The 20,639-nt window shown below is 36.3% G+C and overlaps 1 protein-coding gene across 5 annotated transcripts in view; it reads left to right on the top strand.

The window, feature by feature from the left end:
* Positions 1-18,590, top strand: part of CADM2 (cell adhesion molecule 2) — a 590,946-nt gene extending 572,356 nt beyond the window's left edge. For all 5 annotated transcript variants that reach the window (XM_085527351.1, XM_015880063.3, XM_015880073.3 and 2 more), the window contains 2 exons: positions 16,145-16,270; positions 17,880-18,590. In XM_085527351.1, the coding sequence (XP_085383477.1) occupies positions 16,145-16,270; positions 17,880-17,998 (245 nt within the window). In that variant the 3' untranslated portion in view covers positions 17,999-18,590. The remainder of the gene's footprint in view (positions 1-16,144; positions 16,271-17,879) is intronic.
* The last annotated feature ends 2,049 nt before the right edge of the window (positions 18,591-20,639 follow it).

Below are 20,639 nucleotides of genomic sequence, written 5' to 3'. Positions count from 1 at the left end.
CTAAGATGCATTAACAATATTTAAATATTCATCTGGATCTCATCATGAGTACATAATAACATTGAAAAGAAAAAATGCAAGCAGTCTCATGGAAGTTATTGTTCGGATAAGGAGAACTTCTTCTTTACTTCCAAAGCAGTAACAGGAAATAGCAATAACAGAGTAGCAAGGCAGTAGCAGGATTTATGCAGTTTGCCAGTTGCACTTTTAAGTTACACTTTGATGAAGGTGTGTATGAGCTTTCATGAAAATGTAATGCTAATATAGAACAGTGATAGAGCTATGTAGGGCAGAAGACCCAGAAGACTCTTGGAAATACAGCTAAATATTCTGACATTGGCAGATTTTCTAAGAAATTTTCCTCTCCTGGTGTCAAATTACCAAAGAGGAAGGGACTGTGATAAGCAGGAAGAGAAGAGATGCTGGATGCATTCCAGAATGTTTTCCTATTAAATTTGGGGGCATTTGGGGTGTGAGAGAATTTTTGCAGCAGGATTTAATCTCCCAGGTTTCTGAAGAAGATTTGGGACCATGTATTTAGTTGTCATATGATGAGAGCTTCAGTGTGGTAACCCCATCTCTGAATCCCTGCTGTGTTTGGGGCCTATGGAATTCTTTGAAAGATGTATGCTCAGTGTTATTACATAGAGATAAGCTGCAGTATATTTTTATCTATGGAATGTTTTGTGCATTGAATATCAAGTCTGACAGGCTGAAAAGCAATTTCTGTGGTTGCTCGTTCTTACCCCCTGCTATTACAGAGAAACAACACCATCCAGAGCATTACTTGCATAACAATTTCTCTAGTGAGTAAAGAGGTACCAGAGATTTTAAATGAATTGACCTTGCTATAATTAAACCTAGCTATACCTGGAAAAGCAGAACCACAGTAGTTCTATGCTGGCCATAATACTGAAAACCTTGAACTGAAAATATAGTAGTTGCCACAGAAAGCGGAAATGTCAGTTAATTTCTTCTCAAATTTAACCTCTCTGTAATTGTAAACATAATTTAATGGAAAGTTCATTGGAACAATGTAGTGATCTTTGACGTTCTTATTATGTATAATGCTTCGTAAAACATTATCTGAGATAATTTAGTATGGAATATTTTTTTACAGGAAGGCTTTTGTGACCCTGTTTTGGAGAAAAAGAATAAATTTGGTTAATATATATTATATGTTACATGTTATATGTTATATATGTTATATTATATGTTATATGTTATATTATACATTACACATTATATTATACATTATACATTATATATTATTATACATTATATATAATATATATAATATATAATATATTGTACACTTTATATTATATATTATGTATTATATATTATATATTATATATTATATATTTATTATATATTATATATTAATTAGGGGATGATAAGGCTCTTTCTATCATATCGGGTTTTTCAATGCCAACACATTGCTCCTTTCTGTGTTATCATTTCTAAGAGTTTACATGAAACTTTGCTCCTTTATTCAAGTGTGTCAATTACTAGAAGGCAGGAGAAAAGTAATTGGAGAGCCTCTTGAATTTTTGACAGTATGGATATAAAAGTGATGACAACGATGTGAAACAACAGAAAAAAACAGAACATCTTAAAGCAATAATAAAATTTTAGCATCCATGTGGAAGTTGCTAGTTTAATATTAACTCTGTGTTCCTATTAAGATGCAAAAAATATAGAAAAGCTCTTTATCATTTTTTTTTCTTTTTCATGTATTTGAGTTTTATTAGCTTGTCACCCATTTCTTAGAGTCCTAGAATAATATACAGTAGGGGGGGGATCTTCTTGAGATTATTTGATCCAAGCCAAGTGTAGATGTATATTGGACTTTTCCGGGGCCTCCTTCATGTCAGTTTTATTTACATCCAGTTTGGAGACCACACAGCCCGTTTCTGAACCTCTTCATGGTGAAAAAGTTTCTTAATATCTAGTTGGAATTTGGTTCCATCTTCTTTTCTCCTGGGCAGCAGCTGATAATTTTTCCTCCTTTAGCTTTCCCTTTGTAAAGCCGAACAAAGATCACTCACAAATGGTGGGCTCCAGACCCCAGTGACCATGATGACTGTTACTTTCTAACTAACTGCAGACAACCACTAACTAGCTTACCTCTGCAAAGGCTGAGTTTTTTTTTTTATTTTTGTGTACCAGGATTTTTATGCTTAACATATGTGAAATGTTTTATAGCAACTTCTATATTCGAGGAGCCTTGATAGTATTTGAAATAGTTTATAGCAGTATGAAGATTTAACTACATAAAACCTAAGGTGGCAATGATAGATACAAATGCCCTTTGAAATATCTAACATGTTGGTGTGATTAAACAATTACTGCAATTATTATGAGAAATTACTGTTGCCATAAACTCACAATTTTAAAACAATAACATTGTATGACATTTCATTTTGTTTGTTCTGATAGCTTTTTGTTACTCAGTTATCACAGAAATAGTAGAATTAGCTTGTAATACCATTCATTGAAACCCTGACAGCTAGATGCTCACTTCATTTAATTTTGATTTACAAAAAATGCATTGCTGAATTTTACTGACATAATGGTAAAGGAACTAACCTTTAATTGTTCCCTAAGATTTTAAGAATTTGGCATAAATAAATATGAAGAGGTTCTAATAATGATTTTCTAAGTTTGATTATATTTCAAAAATCATTGGTACTGATGAAATATTGGATATTACTTGGATGAAGAAGCAATCTGAAGCCAGGAGGCTGTAGCTGATCGTTTTTCTAATCATTAATTCTCCACTACACTCTTGTATTAGATGACTTGCAACTTCAGTGATTCCAGTGCTAAAATGGAACAACTTTTCCTATTAAATTCAATATTATTTATGAAACCAAGGAGATTGTTCATGTCTGTTTAAGAGTGTTTAACAACATCTCTAATATTTCTGTGTTTGTTCCCATAATCTGGAAGTTGATTCATACTGTTTCTGGCTTATTCCCATATTTATGCTTATTTTTTTTCTTTACCAATTACCTGTTATGAATCACATCTAGATATGTATCTGTGTAAGGTCATCTTGTTCGGTCTCATCTGTCAGAAATAAAGAAATCCAGCCATTAACTTTTTCATTATTGAAACATGCCATAAAAGATGCTTGATTTTGTTTTATCTCAAGATAAAAATATATCCAAGAGAAGCTTAGTAAAAACTAAAGCCATGAAAGCACATTTCAAATGTTTCAAAATATAGCATATCACTTCTAAGGATAGGTCAAGTACCTGCCTTATCGCTACTACTGCAGTACCTCAAAATCATTCTTTATTCTGAGTCATTCTATGAGTCAAAATCATTCTTTGTTCTTTGAGTCTCAAGTTATTTTAGGGAAACAGAGGCACAGATAAAGAAAACACTTCGTCAAAGCTTGTGCAAATTATTTGTTGCACTGCAAGGATTTAAATCTGCATTTTTCATGCTTATCACTGGAAAAATATAGCTTAGTCTTGAAGTGCACCACCAGTAGCTGTTCTGGAGGGACAGCACACAAGCATGAGCAGGCTGCACAATCATCAGACTGATGAACCCTAACATGTCATGAGTTGCTGAACTGCATACAATTAAAAAAAAGATACAAATTCCAACTTTCCACCTTAAGTACTGAAAGAGATTTTGCAGATACAGGCCGCATACTGCCTCCTTGTCCCAGGTGGCATGAGCAGGGCTTTGATGAGAGGCTGCTGCCTGCAAGGGGCTCTCTGATTACAGGTTGCCCAGCACCACAGGCTGGAGGCCACAGCTGAGCCGTGCCCAGCTGTCCTGGTGGCAGAGTGAAGCTGTTGTGAATTCATGAATCTCACCTCTGCAGGAGGAGAAGCAGCTTGCTAAAGTTTTACAGGTCTTATACTTAAAGTTTTATGCTCAAGTAAGTGTAAAGGGTTTATACCTGCTTGATCTTTCAGAATGAATCTCTGATTCTCAGCTGCATGTAATACCTGTGAGTTTCGTATCAAGAATAAGATTGTTACAGGTGTGAATGAGATGGTCATAATGAACATTTTCCTGACTGCATCAAGTAGGTCATAATGAGCAGAATCACGTCTTTAGGAGTGCATCTTTTTCATCGGTTTAAGCTAAAAAGATGCTTCAGAGAGGAACATTGTGCTCCTGGCATGGAAGTAATGTAAAGGGAAAAGACAAGGAAAACAGAAAGGAAGGGAAGAAGGAAAGACACAGTGAAAAGCTGCCAACCAGTGACACTTACTTGGGAGAGTCGTGCTAGACATAGCTTTGCTTGGAACCTTCTTGTTTTCTTTCGCATTCAGTGTTTGTGTTTTCACAGAGGAAGGACTAAGTTCTTAGAGACCTTTTGAGAGAAAATGGCATTTAGAGAACCACTTTAGTTAAGCAGAATTGGATGCTGAGCAATGTGGGCTAATGAGACAATTTAGAGTAAAAAGAAACTTTCATGTAGTTAAAATAGAATGAGAACCAGACAGGAAAAAAGAAGGAAAAGTTACTTCTCAGAGTCATCAAATAGGAGTTAAGGAGAATATTTCTAGAGCCAAAAATACTAGAAAGTGCTTACTAGGCTCATGAATGCTTCCAAGTATTTTATTTTTTTATTTTATTTTTTTCTATATAAGTGGCTGGAGGAAAATCAGTTTTTACCACTGTGTTGTAAAGGTGTTGTCCTTTTAAAAGATATGGACAGATAAGTTGTTCTTCTGGGATTTACAACAAGAATTTGAAGTGCCAAAACTGTCCTTAGTAGACAGCCCTTGTTATACAGTATCCTGGTACACTTAATGAACGGAATGGATGTTCATTGAGAACAAGCATAATTCTGCCAACAAGAAATACCTATAGTTTGACTAGGGGAGAGGATTTTTCTTTTAACTTAAGCAATGATGTTTTCAATTCTGAATTTTATTTATTTATTTTTGTTCTTCTGAGAGTTGTAAACCTCAAGGAGCTGTAAGTCATAAAAATGAGCAGACCTTTGTACCACAATTACTTGCCCTAAGAATATCTCCCCTTCTATTTTCCAGCCTTTCTTTCTTACCATAATCTCTTTAAAAGACTTTCAGTAATGTGGTGATGGTTCTCCGCACTCCAACTACAACCCCAAGGAGAAATGGAAGTACCACTTTCAATTTTTCCCTGGAAAGTGCTATTTATTTGTTGGGTAGCTGCTTGAGTTTTTCCCTATCCACAGCCTCTGAATCTCTGAGTTTCTGTCTAGAAAGAGGCCTCCATTTTGTCAACAGATGGCACATAATTTGAAGCAGTTGATGTGTTTTGTTCTGCTTTTTAAGGAACTGTTCCAGCACACCGCTTACACATATTTCCCTAGCTTCAGAATTTTTGTGGCTTTTCAATATCAAGAGTCTATAATATAATAATATCTATAATATAATATAATCATATCTATAATATAATATAATCATATCTATAATATAATATAATATCAGGCTGCTATTAAATTGGGTTTGCCATCTTCAAATTGTGGGAGCACAATCACTATTTAGTAAAATAAACATGGCCCCATTATTTCTTAATGCCTTGCTTAACAACTTTAAGATTAGCCATGTCTCCCATACTCCCAATAGGCAGCACTTTAGCAGTGAGTAATATTTCTGTCTGCCATAGTCAAGTAATCCCAAATGTAAGTAATTTACAGGATGGCATTTGGGACTGTTACAAGAGACATATTGTAATATGTCACTGAAAATCAGCCTGCCTTTGCACGTTTGATCAACAGCCAGATGGAGGCTTTTATCACATTTATTTAATCTGAAATATACATAGTAATTACACTGGACCTCTGAATTTTTCAGTCCTTGTATCTGTCTCCAGAGATGGTAGGAAATGAATCTGTCAGTTGCATACCAGTGTGGATGTGACCCCCATGGTAGAATCCGGATGTATTGCAGCTAGCTGTGCTGACAACAGAGATTGTGAGTGCAGCTAGAAATGAATGCATGCTGCTGAGTTAAAAAAATAGCCCCATAAGGCAAAACTAGCACAGCATATATATATATATATATGTATACACACACACACACACACACACACATATATATATATAATATATATATTATGAATACAGAAGTCCTTTAGGAAAGCAAAGACTGACTTTATTCATAGCAAATCCATTACCAATCAATAGCAGTAAGAGCAAACAATCTCTTACTAATAGCTGGATGGTATTTAACTTTAAGGCTTCTGAAAACAACAAAGTCTTAATGTTCTCAGGGGAAAAACTGGTTAAGATATTGAATTCCACCAAGCATGTCATTATTAAATGAAGAAAATGTTGTTTCCATTAGTAGGGAGTTGGCATATAGAATGGATGGCATTCAATTGTACCACAGGCAAAAATTCCAACAAACTGAAGATAGTTTTATTGCTTGGGCAGAAACTTCCCTAATGGAGTTGCCATTGTCCCCAAAAATTTACATAGAATTTTATGCCCTAATTAAAATGGCTATAAAAGATACCTTAAATGTTAACAGGAGTACTCACCTTCCTCTCAATAATTTAGTCTTCTTTTCTATTACTCAGAATTACAATCGACTGTCTCAGCTAGTGTTTCTCACCTCTCTAGTTCTGAGATAAGCTGAGCCAGTCAACAGCCTTCCTTGGATCAATTATCCTAACCACAAGTATGCCTGGCTAATCTTCTAGAGATATATTGACAGTTATAATATGCTATTAACTGCCGAAGAGGAAATACTGTTGCAATTATTCATACTGAGTAGTCTCATGGCAGATTAAATTGCTCTTCAGCGTGACTAAGGTGTAAGATTCTGGTTGTAAGTGGCTGGTTTACTGAGGTGTTTTGATGTCATTATAGGTTTATAATTATTCTAATCTGATTCTGTAAGGAAAACCTAGTATGACCAGCATAAAAAATTTATTTGAGCAGTAGGTTTTCTTCCAGCACGAAACTTCCAGCACGGAAGTTTTAATTAGAACTGTTCTTCAATTAAATTAAAACTGCCTTTCTTGTTTTGAAAACTTTCCTGAATGGATTTAATCCACCGTACCTTGTGTGACTCTGGACGTACTCATGCCTTTTTTTGTTCCTTATGTAACCATGGGTGTTCTCTGCTAGCTTTAACTATGCTTCTCTGCCTTACTGGTGAGAAAGCCTTCTTCCGTTTAGCCGTCATCGAGAACAGCTTCCTCTCTATCTTCACATTACTGAATCTGTCCATTTGTTAAATAACATTCCTTAGCTGGATGTTTATTTTCCTTGTGCTGCTTACCTGAGGTAGAGGGTTTATTTGAGGTATACAGTGGTACTGATTAACCCTGAAAAGCTATTTGTGAGGGAGTCTGTAGATAAACATAAAAACAAAATAGCAAGAAAAGTGATTGTAGAAAAGACTATACTACCTTCCAGAAGCTACTGGATAGCAGAATTACTTTCTTAAATGCTTTGAAGGATTGTCTTTAAACAATATCATCATAGTTTGCGATGTGTAGAAAGCATTGCTTTCTCGTTGTCAGCAAAGGATAAGAATGGAAGAGACCATATGGCTGCAAGAGGTACCTGAGCTCAGAACCTTCTGAGTGCGTGTGTGTATACACACTCCACTTCCCACACAGACATTTTTCTGCATGTTCTGCTTGGCAAACTGAAATCTGTAGGAAGTGACCAAAAACTACAGCTATAAGGTACTACAAGAAAGAGAGCATGAGAGTTCATTGGCATCTCCAGTCTCTGTGTTAATTAGGGAATTATTCATTATTTATATAGATAATTAACTTCTGGTGTCAAGAAAGGGAGTTGTGCATACATATGCACGCCTACACCAGCTGGTGTCTGTCCTTTATTGTTGATGAAGAAAACGAAAAAGAGTAGGGATCCTCCTATGTTTATTGACGGAAAGTCATTAGGGGAAAGATGACACAAAATGTACTTTTTCTCAGAAAATGGGAAGTCATGCATCTTGACTTTCTAAGTAGGGTTGGCTTTCTTTTTTTGATGTCTAATAAGCTGTAGTTTCCAAACTTCGAGCTGCTTTGCTTTGCTTGTGCAATGGAGGGAGACACTGAGCATTCTGGAACTTTAGAAGAAGATGAAAATTCAAACGCTGGAAGCAGAGTTAATTCATCACCTGGCTGTTGTGCTGCAGCCTACATATAACTCACTCGGGAAGAGAGGCTTAACAGAAATTTTACAGTCATTTCTGCCAGTTTGCTGTTTCCCTACATCCTCCTTCCTCAGTAGCCAGAAGTTATAGCTGGACTGTCTGCAAGTATTTCTTCTCTTCGTTATCCTCTACAGAAAGTGAGATGAAAGCAAAAATTTGCACATTAGGTTTTTGTTTGTTTTTCTAAGACAGGTTCTGAAGCAATTAATGACTTTATTGAAGGATGGGAATATAATGTTGTCAATAAGAGAAGTCTGTTGTGTGCTCTAATTAGAGGAATGCATTCCCTTCAGAAAGCTGAAGCTTTTAAAGAACCATTAAAAGAGAAAAAACAAAGAACCCAAAAACTTTGAATAACTATGTCAGTGAAACGAAAGACAAGGCAGAAAATCTGGAACAAGGCTCTAAGGACCCTAGAAAATGTTAAACTTTTCATTTCTTACCGAGGATAGATATACAGCTCTCCTATTAGCACACACACACACACACACACACACACAAAAAAAAAAAAAAAAAAAAAAGTAATAGATATTACTCCACTAAAAGAAATCTTAAATCTTAAATTCATGAGAACAACATGAGCTCTCAAAAGGAGCTGTAGATTCATCTGTTGACACATTACTGTGGGGCTTTTATCCTTCTGAGATGTGGGCTCTTCTTAATAGGAATTTATATATAATTCAATGCTGTGGAAAAAAAAAAAACAAAAAAAAAAAAAACAAAAAAAACACTTAGAGGCAAAATGTGCTAAATGTGCTACTGCAGTAATACCAGAAGAAAAGGCTATCAATTCTTTTGAAGGTTTACAAGTAAGCTTTCTTTCTGTCTGTCTTGCCTATGGTTGATGATGTTCTCCTATTAAAATAGCAGTTTATATATGCTGCATATTAGCGCTCTGTTTTGTTCTTCTTTGCTTCAGGCACTGAAGTAAAAGGAAGGCTGTCACATATTTTAAGTTCAGAACTGGTTAATAACAAAACACATTTTCAACAAATTTCACTACCAACCCCTTTGGGCAGCTACTCTTTGCAATTTAAATGAGGGTTTAGAAACTTTCTTTTCTTCCTTAACAATACTTTCACAAGTTTCAAGTACATGTATTTTAGTGGTTAGTGGCATATTACAAAATGAGATTAAAAGTACCTGTTTCAGCACTCCAGGCCAGGAAGGGAAAATTGAGCTGTGGGGTGCCCAAATGAAGATGCTAAAATGGGTAAAATTTCCTCACCAGCACTTATCACAGACAGCACCACAGCCACTATGCCTAAATCAAATACCTTGTCAGCTGTCAATGCAGTTCTATCTACTATCCATATTTGTGAGTAAATTCCTACCTTAGTGGTTTTTATTATTATTATTATTATTATTATTTTGATTGACTGACTTTTAAACTGAATTATCTAAATGCTGCAGCATGGGCTGACCGATTATGAGACAAGAAGGCACTGGGGAAGAGTTGAGGTGTGTTACAAATGTCTCTTAATGGTGTGAAAAGCTTCAAAAGGGACGTGTGCTTTATTATATGCCAAAGAAATCACAATGGGAAGAAACCTTTATTGAGAAATTGATCTTGGGGCACAGATTTTGTATGAAGCTTTTTGTCTCTATTAGGGTTTTTCTAAAGGCATCCTTCCTGTAGGTTCTCTGATACCTAATGAGGTCTGAACTCCTGTGGCAGCCTGTTCTTTCAGGATAGTTACAGGAAAACAATAGTCTTGAGATCTATACTGTCTCTTAAGATTGGTTGTAATTGATCCATGGTTCCTAAGTAAGCAATTTGCAGAGAATGAAAGAGCATGATCACAAAAGCTCTCCTTCTTTAGGAAGCTAAGCTGAAGTATGGCTTAGTGAAGGGGAATATTTCTAATTTAGCTTATATTCACTGGTGAACGTCTCAAAACTCAAAAGGATGAAGTAAAGAGATGGGTCCATTACTTGCTTCCTGTAATTTTTGCATTTTATTTCACAAAGGCACTTAAAAGTACTTGTACATTTAGATGTGGTTCCTTGATAGATTTTCTCCGGAAGCTTTCACCACTTTCCACCACACCTTCTCACCCTATCCTTCTTCATTTGCAGTAACGCAAGAGTATTTCAAATTGGACAAAGTGGGTTGTTTTTTTTTGTGCTTTTTGGGTCTCCTCAGCCCGAAATGCATGTTGTTTTACTGATCTGATTTTGGGCCAGGTCCTTTAAACAGTGTCTCTGTCCAAAGTATAAATGCTTTGCAAATTGTACTGGGATTGATAACTGGGAGTGAAATTGAGGAAAGGAGGAATCACTTGAAGAGATTTTGCTGCCACATAAATTGTGACTTGGTGCTACGCCCCAGGATCTCTTTCTGGAACAATTCTATTTTGCCTAAGTAATGGATTATTCATGAAATCAGTAAAAGTGAATGTAGGCTGAGGGTTTCAGCACTTGTCAGAAATGGGGCATCCCTGTTCTTTTCCCAGCCCTAAGGAACAGTTATTTTCAAATAATGTCTGCCTAATTCGTCTTCATTTGGAGAATGCATTTTATGAGCAAATTACGGCCTTTATTTCCAATTTTTCTTTTAGTATAAATGGTCAAAATGAATGATTACTTTAGATCCCTCAAAGCTGAGCATGTCATACTCAAAGTGATTTCTGTATAACTTTTTAGTTCAGCACCAAAGCCAAAAATTAATCTTTACAATAAAGAGGACTACTTGAGCATATTCCCCAAAATATGCTACCATTTCAGCATACACAGCTCTTTTTCTCTCATTGCTTGGAAAAGGGTTATGTGACCCCTTCCTGCAGCCTGCTCAGTCAAGTCAACTGTGCATAAATAAGAAGGAAACTTATGCAGGAAGAAAATGAAATTAGATGAATAATTACCATATACTTTATGCAAAAGCATGAAAAACTGTTTCAGCATTTCTCTGCTTAGCTAATGTGTGAAATCACATAAAAATATTCTACACTGAAACTTAGTCATTCAGTCAGAAAATGCACTTATCTTCTTATTTAATAGGTGTAAAGGCTTATCCAATGTGTTTCACTTCTTAATGAATGATCTATTACTTTCCTCTTACTCATTTTAAGTATGTTATCTCTGTAACTCTGTGAACAAACTGTTATGGGTAAATCCCAGTAAGTGAAAATGTCACTGTATCAGCAATCAGTATATTGAAGGTACTTCCTAAATTCAGGACAGAAACAAACAAAAAGACTTCTTGGCTTTACTGACATTGTCTTGCTGGAAGATTTATTTAGTCCAATCAAAGAATAAAGTAAACGGTTCTTTTACCGTTTGGAGATCTAGACTGATTAAGATCTTTGAATTTCTGTGTCTCAGACCATTAGTATTTTAGTTTATTGTGCTCATGCAGTAGAAAACTGTCTAACAAACTAATCCCTTTTTTATTTCTTCCCTTGATTATAAATATTTATTGCTTGATTGAATAATTAAGACATTATTTGTTGGACTTACGAGTGTGGCAGGCTAAGACCAGGTGAAACTCATGAAGATAATAAAGGGCATCCTCCCTAAAGGGAGTTGTTAATAAAAATGCCAAGAGCTCTTGTAAGATTGTATATGGTCACTGTATAAATATCTAAAATGGAAAATGGCATATTTTCCAAACCCCTGTATTTCTGTCTTTCAGCTACTGTTCAGGAACATTTTGACACAGTAATTATTTATGAAATGGTAGATAGTCCCAGATCTATAATTCAGTCATGGGGCTTAGGTCATTTAATGAATGGCAAATGTATAGTGCATTACACAGCATGCATAATGTAGAGCATATTTATATTTAATGTTAACATTATTTTTCTATGAGGAGAAAATTTTTATGGGAAGCACTTCCTTTTCATAGCATTGTTTATATTGTGCAGGTTTTCATTTTGCCATGAAAGAGTGCTTGTTTCCCCCAAAAATACTGGCTTCTTGTGGGGATCTTTCTCCATTTCCTTCCTTTCCATCCACTCCTTCCTTTCATTTTTCTTTTAAAAAAGTGATTTTTTTCAGTGGTAAAAATCATAGAAAGATAGAATGGTTTGGGTTGAAAGGGACCTTGAAGATTACCTAGTTCCAACCCTCCTGCTGTAGTCAGGGACACCTCCCACTAGACCAGGTTGCTCAAAGCCTCATCCAGCTTGGCCTTGAATGCCTCTGGGGATGGGGCTTCCACAGCTTAACTTAGCATCCTGTTCCAGTGTCTCACCACCCTCACGGTAATCATTTTCTTCTTAATATCTAGTCTAAATGTACCCACTTGCTGTAAACAGATCATTTTTCCTTCTCCTGTCACTACATGCTCTTAAAAAAAGTCCCTCCCCAGTTTTCCTGTAGGCCCCCTACAGGTACCACGTCTATGAGGTCCTCTTGGAGCCTTCTCTTCTCCAAGTCTGAAGAGCATCAACTCAGCCTGTCCTCATAGGAGAGATGCTACAGCTCTCCATCCATCTTCATGGCCCTCCTCTGAACCTGCTCCAGCTAGGTCATGTCCTTCTTGTGTTGAGGGCTCCAGAACTGGACAGAGTACTCCAGATGAAGTTAATGAGAGCAGAGTAGAGTGGCAAGGTCATCACCCTCAATATGCTGTACACACTTCTCTTGATGCAACCCAGGATACAACTGGCCTTTTGGACTGCAAGTGCACATTGCCAACTCATGCTGAGTCTTTCTTTCATCAACTAACACCCCCAAATCCTTCTCCTTAGGGCTGTCCTCAAGCCATTATCATCCCAGCCTCTGTCTGTGCTTGGAATTGCCCCAGCTAAGGTGCAGGACCTTGTACTTGCACTTGTCAAATTTCATGAGATTGGCATAAGCCTGCCCAGGTCCCTCTGGATAGCATCCCTTCTCTCTGGCATGCCAACTGCACCACTGAGCTTGGTCATCTGCAAATTGGTAGTGCACTCAATCCCATTGTCCATGCCATCTACAAAGATGTTAAATAGCACAAACCCAGTATATATCCTTTTGAACACTACTCATTACCAGTCTCCATTTGGACAGTGAGCCACTGACTGCAACTCTGAGTGTAGCCATTCAGACAATTCCTTATCCAGTGAGTAGTTCATCCATCCAGTCCATTTTTCTCCAGTTTAGTGACCAGGATGTTGTTCAAGACAGTATCAAACAGTTTGCCCAAGTCCAGGTAAATGATGTTAGTTGCCCTTCCTTGATACCGTAACTCCATGATAAACGCCCACCATGTTTGTCAACATGTCTTGCCATTAGTGAAACCATGTTGGTTAACACCAATCACCTCATATTTATTTTCCACATGCCTTAGTAGGGCCTTGAGGAGAATCTGCTCCACCATCCTGCCAGGCACAGAGTTGATACTGACTGGCCTGTAGTTCCTTGGATCTTCCCTTTTATTTTTTTTTTTTTTTTTCTCTTTTTGCTTCTTGATAATGGAAATAGTTCACACACCGTTTCTTTGTGAATGGGTTTCTGTGACAATATTTATCAGTGTAATCTTACCAAGACTGAGAAACGTAAAGTTCTCTCTTAATGGCAATACAACACTATTTTTGCATTCCGACGAAAAGCTAAAATTAAATTAAAAGTTAAAAATGTCAATCTTTAGGAAGAGTGGAATCTCATTAGTCTTCATCAGGAGTAGTCCATTGCATCAAGTATGTTAAAGGAAGAAACTGCACATTGGTAATCACCTGAGGATGAGAACACATGCATATTCACATCAATGTATTATGATTACCATTATGTGACCATATCTGTCTGTAGTGCTTACAAAAGCTCACATAAGAGTGATGTGTAAATCTGGGCACTGAGCTTGTATGCAGCAATCAGCTTTTCAAAAAATACCTCTAGATAAAGAGCCATGCTAGTCCTTCTTTAGATTGTACTCCTCATCAGGAAGGATGTTATCCCTCAAAATATTGCCTTTCATTTGTTAATTTTCCTGCTACTATATCAGCAAGTATATATAAGCATATCAGTGGGAAAACAAGTTTATCCTGCTCCTGCCCAGGTTCTGGAGAAGAGCATCTCCTGCAGATTACATGCAGCACTTAGGGACGTTGTTTCTCCTGAGTGCCAAAATTGGTGTTGCTTTTTGCTGCTGGGAGCAGGTTTACAGCAACTTTGCCACAGACACCACACAAGGAGGAATTTGCTAGATGGCTCAAGCAGGCTGAAAGTCCTGCAGCAAGCTGTTACCTTCCGTTTTCTCAAGTGATCACTGCCTTCTAAGTGCTGTGGAAAGCAGAGCCTCTGCAAGGCCTGGTGAAGGATGGCTGTAGGCTCCAAGCTGTGGCTCTGGCAGGATGAGATTTCAGCCCTTCTGCCTTTCCCTGCAAAGCTGCTGGAACACAAAGATGAGTGTCCTTCTTGATCATCAAAATAGAGCCTTTTGAACTGATCCCCCCTGCTCAATATAGTGAATCAGAATTTTCATGAGGATGGAGAGGGGGCAGGGATAGCAGACTTTATAATGTGTTTCTAGCTTTCTTGAGGCACCTAACTAGTTTGCTGTGATGTCTGCAGAAGTGGTGTGGTGATTTTCCCCTATGTCCCCTTAGCAGCCAGAAGACAAACAGCTGGGAGTTCTGGAGCCAACAGTAGGGGAGGAAGCCGTGCTTCAGGGGTTTGGTGACTCTTAAGAGCAGAACAGTATCTATAACCATGGCCCATGCTGCTGTGTGCTCCAGCAAACTTGAAGTTTCCATGTGGCTGATGTTTTGCAAAGAGAAGAGAAAGCATGCTTCTTTCATTTCATCTAAATAATGCCATATTTATATACAATATATTTATTGTGTCTATGTAGATATATAAATACATCTTACCATTAATCAGTGATCTTGGTCAGCAGAATGTAATTATGGTGTTACAGAATCACACTTCCTAAGCATTATCAGAGGCACTTTAATCATCTTTACAGGATAGACTTCTTTTCTCTGTAAATATTTTTCCTACATTTCTGTTTTGCAAAAAGATGTTGTTTGCAAACTATTTGTAGAATATAAATGGCTGCTACAAGGGAAATGCCCTTGAAACAGTGTGTGTAGACTGACAGCAACATAGAGAACATGCTAATAGCATCTTGAGAGAATTACTATTACCATGTAGCTGAGGCACTTTCATCAAAATAGAAATCTTAACATGACTCTTCAATTGAATATTTTCTTCCTTTTGCATATTTCAGCTGACAGAGATTGCTCATTCACTGTTCCAAAGTTCCAGAGAATTACTCACCCCTAAATAGTGTCATTTCCCAGTGTTCTTTGCAACATTCATGAAGCACCAGCCAACAGGTCAGGTGACCAGCACAGAAGGCTTAAATCTGACAGCATTCATAGTAGCACCTGGTCCAGAGTTAGTAAAGTAGACCTGATAATACACTGTTGAATATATAATAGCTCGTTCCATTTGGGCGCTAATTGAGTATTCACAGTAAATTCTAAAACTGAGGCTTGAAAATGAATGATGATCTTCAGGTTGCCCAATACCTTTATCTGACCAAATTCATGCAGACTCAGCCATGTGCAGAGGAACTTGGCAAGGATACACTTTATCTGCCTTTTTATTTCTGGTGCAATAGGACAGGAATGAGAGGAAGAGAATATATAAGGGTTCCCCACTGAGAATCAGGTCTATAAATTATGTATTATGCAGACACTATTCTGCTGATGCTATCTGATCCCCAATTCTCAGTTCCTTGTTTTTCCTTCTATAAATAGCCGTGGCCAGGTTTTCGGTTGTAAAATGACGAGGACAAAACCAGAAACCTTTCCCATTTAATAACCTCTGCTAAAGAATAAGAAGGTAATATTTTTTCATGACTGCGATGTCTTCAGGGCTTTAACAGTCTGGGAATACAAGTGGCACTGTGTTGGTGATAAGATATGATAGTAAAAGTGGGAATAACCATGCTAAATATTAAAGAGGGAAATGCCCTATTTTCAGGATGATCAGTGTAATATTTGGTATTGTGCATTTTTCCTGTCAGTTTTTGTCTGTGTAGGACCACTTTTGGTTTTTGTTTCTCCCTGTAGATCCAAATGCTTTGGCTGGACAGACCGGACCTGACCACGCTCTAATAGGAGGAATAGTGGCTGTAGTTGTCTTTGTAACGCTATGTTCTATAATTCTCCTTGGTCGATACCTGGCAAGACATAAAGGTAGGATAGATTTAGTGGAACTTCTGTCCCTTTTGGAAGCAAGGCATAATTTCACTTGCAAATGCTTTTCCCTTTCACCTTCCCCCATCTGCTGAATGATTTGGAAAAGCAAGCTCCATTCACACTTTAATCACGAGTGAAGTCACTGAATTTCTGTCCAGTTTTTCAGTGGACTAACTAAGGCAAACAATGTCTAGTTATGTATTCATGTAATGAGTCGGCGATTTAGAGTGCCCCTTGGTTTTAGCCTTTAGCTCTAGACACTTGATTACATGATCTTGTAATATTAACTAGTATATCAAGTCAACAGATGAATGTTTACATGCATACACAAGATTTTTCTTGTGCTGATACTTTTAATGTGCAAAACAAAAAGATAATTTTAAATACTGATTGTGAAATTTCAGATCAGTAGCTGTTTTGCTAATGGTCCCACCAGAATAAGAGTTTCATTCCTGGGTCAAGCTTTACTTTATGCAGAGGTTTCACCTTAAGAATTCTAATCCTTTCATTTTGAATCCCCACCACCAACAGAGATAAGAGGGATGGAGTGACACTGACTTCTGACTAAGCCTCTCTGTGATCCCATTTTGACCTAGTTAATTCCGAAATCATTTTGTGAGATTTAACCTCTGAATAGCTTGCAGACCAGTTGCTAAAACCCAGTTGATTTGCTCATCCCCACAAAAAAAAAAAAAAAAAAAAAAAAAAAAAAGCCTGGAAGAAAGTATTAGTATTGTTGTGAACTCATTAAATCATTTAGGTAGGATAATCATACAGCTAGCAGACATCAGCTGATACAAATAATATTTTAATTTGATTGGACCAGGTAGGGGAAAAAATAAGCCAGTGGAAATGTGTCTCTTTTGTTTTTTTATTTCTGAACAAAAGCATATGAATCGTATGCCAACATAAATTCCACTTTTCACAAGGGGACAAGTGGTTGTTGAGGTCAAATCTTTTTATTCATTTTCTGATCATAAAAATGTGTGCTACTATAATCTGAATGGGTTTAGTTAAACTACCTCAGTTTTATAATTCTTGGAAATGACTGTAATGCAATTCAGTAAAATTGAAACGTAGGTAAGATAATGTAAAAAAGAAGTACAAAAAAGAAGTGGTTTTGTGTGTGTGTGTGTGTTTTTGGGTTCTTTAAGCATTTATGAATATCCAAATTTTCAAAGTTGGTTTGATTTTTGTAAATAGTTGTTCCATGAAATAACCAAGATTTTAGCATTTATTCTATAATTACAAAATATATTGCATACTACTGCAGTTAAATAAAAAGTGGTCTTTTTTTAAGGTATTTCCTCAATTTACAATGAGTATATGTGAATTTGTGCATGTGGATTACCAGTGTTAATACTACAGATATTTCATAGACAAAGTAGAAAGCTGAACCTACAAGTATCATTCATACTAAATCTGTTTAAAAATATCCATCCATTCATGAAGTAATTGGAGCATTGTTAGGAATGTACTTTCCTATAATACAATGTAAAGCTAAAAAAAAAAACCAAAAAACAAAAAACTAATCTTTTTTCTTTTCTCTCTCTCTCTTCTTTTTTCTTTTTTTTTTTTTTTTCTTCTGTTGTACTGATTCCTATAGGAACATATTTAACAAATGAAGCAAAAGGAGCTGAAGATGCACCTGATGCCGACACAGCCATTATCAATGCAGAAGGCAGCCAAGTCAATGCAGAGGAGAAAAAAGAGTATTTCATTTAGATGCAGAGCTAGAATCTCGGAGTTTTACTTATCAGGCTGAATGCTGGAGAAAACTGGCTATCATTTTTCAGACTTCATTTCTGCCATCTTCTGCTATCTTTATTAACTCACATACCTGCTCTAAGTAGCCAGTTTATGCCAACAATCAGCTGTTGACATTCCCATTCTATAATTACAGCATCATGTATAAAGCAGGACATTTCTTATTGCCTAAAATTCATATCCACTGCTCTCTTAACATACAGTGCTTGAATATACAGCCTTAACAATGTTAATCATCTTAATTCAATTTTTCTACGTTTTTAAATGTTATACAGCATTCTTCTTTTCAGTTTCTTTTACCATGGTCCCTACTAGTATGTCATAGAACAATATTCATAACAAATACTATTAGGTAAAAACCTAATTTACTTACATAAAATGTTAAGTCTAAGACTAGAGGTTTACAAAGAATGTTTTATACATGTCTATAATTAAAAAAGCGACTTGTTTTTGAGACATATGCCCTAGGAAATACAAACAGAAGTCTTTGTAGAATAGTTTATCGTGTGCTTGGATTTGGTGGAAAAAATACAACTGTTGATCCACTGAATTTTTTGTTTTGCTTTGCTTTGCTTTATTATGTTTTAAATGGTACCTTGACAGCAGTGCCATGTTTCAGTGGTAAAATCATGCTGAATAGCTAAACTGATTCTGCAAATTTAGGTAATAGTGCTTCATTTGAAACAAATTTGTCCTGCCCTTCTACTGCTTTTTTTTTTTTTTTTTTTTTGGGGGGGGGGGGGGGGGCGGAGGGTGGGGGGAAGGGGATCACAAAGATTAGAGATTTTTTTTTTTTTTTTGAGTAATTTCTGTTTTTGTAATTTATTTGCTTTACATGGACTCACCTGCCTACTCAAATTTGAAGCATTCATGGGGCATGACTGCAAGACATTTTAGTATATGTATATAGTGCATATAATAAATTCAATTAAACATTGTTTGATACATATTTAACTTTTTTGGCAGTAGCTAAGTCAGTCACAAGTAGGCATTTTCTAATGTCTATATCCCTTTAGATATGACTCAAACCGATATTCTGAGTAGGTAACATGTACAAGTATTTTTTTTGTCTGTATGTCCTAGCACTGTTCAGCAGCAAACTTTTCTAGTTCTTGTTAGTTTTTTCTTTGTTATACAATGGAAGCACAATGTTATATGGAAAGGTAGTTTTATGCTAACAACCAGTGCACAGCCTCAGGTTTTAAATTACAACCACATTTGATTACAATCCTTAAAAATACTATTGAGTTGCAAAAATTCTGTTTTTAATTTGGCAGTTCCAGAGCTGCTTCTCGACGTTGGTTTGCCAAAAAAGAAAAAAGAAAAAAGAAAAAAAAAAAAAAAAGAAAAAAAAAGTGGAAAAAAAAATTAAAAAAAAAAAAAAAGAAATGTTAAAACAAAAGATATATGTTTTGTGTATACAGTAAATGGACTAATTCTTTATATTAAATTCCTGTCTATGCATTTTGTGAGGTACAAACTTATGTCACCGTGAATGATAGAGAATTCCTGCCATGCTTTTAGCTCCACAGTGAAAGTCTCTGTTTGGATTATTTCTGAAATTTTTTGTGTAATTGACAGCTGAGAAACACATGCTCTTAATTGCGACAACAAAACACTGTAAGCCCATTGGCTTATTTCCTCTTCCAATGAAGTAACAAGGTTGCCATAACAGCTCTTAGTAATGATTCTATACTGGAGAATGCAAGTTAGTCTAGATGGAGTTTGTTGTACTCCTGAGTTTTGCACCTTTGACAAAAGAATATTTCTCTCTGGTTGCTGTACTTGTTTGTGAAGCCTAAAAGCATGATGGTCTACTGTAAAGGACTTTCTCCTGGGATTTTATTTTTGTGTGGGAAAGGGAGAGTTTGGAATATGACATCATGTAGTATGGAAAAATGGAAGATAAAGGTGCTGTGTCAGATTATTTATCAAAAGATATAAACCTTTTAAGGACAATACTAGAGTATTTTAATTGTTTTTGTTGAAGCATTTATCTTGTTAATTTCTAAGAAAAAAGGGTGACGTCAATCAAGCAGCACTTTTTTTCAAAATATACAGACATAAATAATATGATGTGGTTGAGTGTTAACATAATAAATCATATACAGTATGACATTTTAAAGAAATTAGTCTGCATTGATGTGATTGCATGCTTGTTTTTACAGTTCACTCCATACCCATCTGTGGAAAAATGCAATAATATGTTAATATAATATGGTAGTTTGAGAGAACCAGGTAGGTGCTACTAGACACATTGAAAACTAGTATAGGTTTACAAGATATTCATGTCTTTCAAAGCATACACATGTAAAAAGGCTGGCAAAGGAAGTAATTCAGTTTAGTACCAAAAATATGGATTCTTGCTAGAACTGTAATTCTCATTAGCCACAATACAGCAAGGTTTCATTTCAGTACCTGGGGCCCAACTGAACTAAGCGTCTAAGCACACACTCAGTTGCAGGCATGGGAGAAGTTCCATTGAACTGTAAGGCACTATTCTTACGCATAAAAATAAGTGCTTCCCTGGACAAGGGCCTTATTTGCTCAAGTGGAATTCCCCAGAAGCACTATGTTCATGCCTTTTTTAACTCTTCCT

The sequence above is a fragment of the Coturnix japonica genome, chromosome 1, assembly GCF_054131305.1.
Source record: "Coturnix japonica strain WE chromosome 1, WE-NBRP24, whole genome shotgun sequence".
Taxonomy (NCBI): Eukaryota; Metazoa; Chordata; class Aves; order Galliformes; family Phasianidae; genus Coturnix; species Coturnix japonica.
The sequence above is the reverse complement of the archived record's forward strand: the minus strand, read 5'-3'. Positions and strand labels throughout refer to the sequence as shown.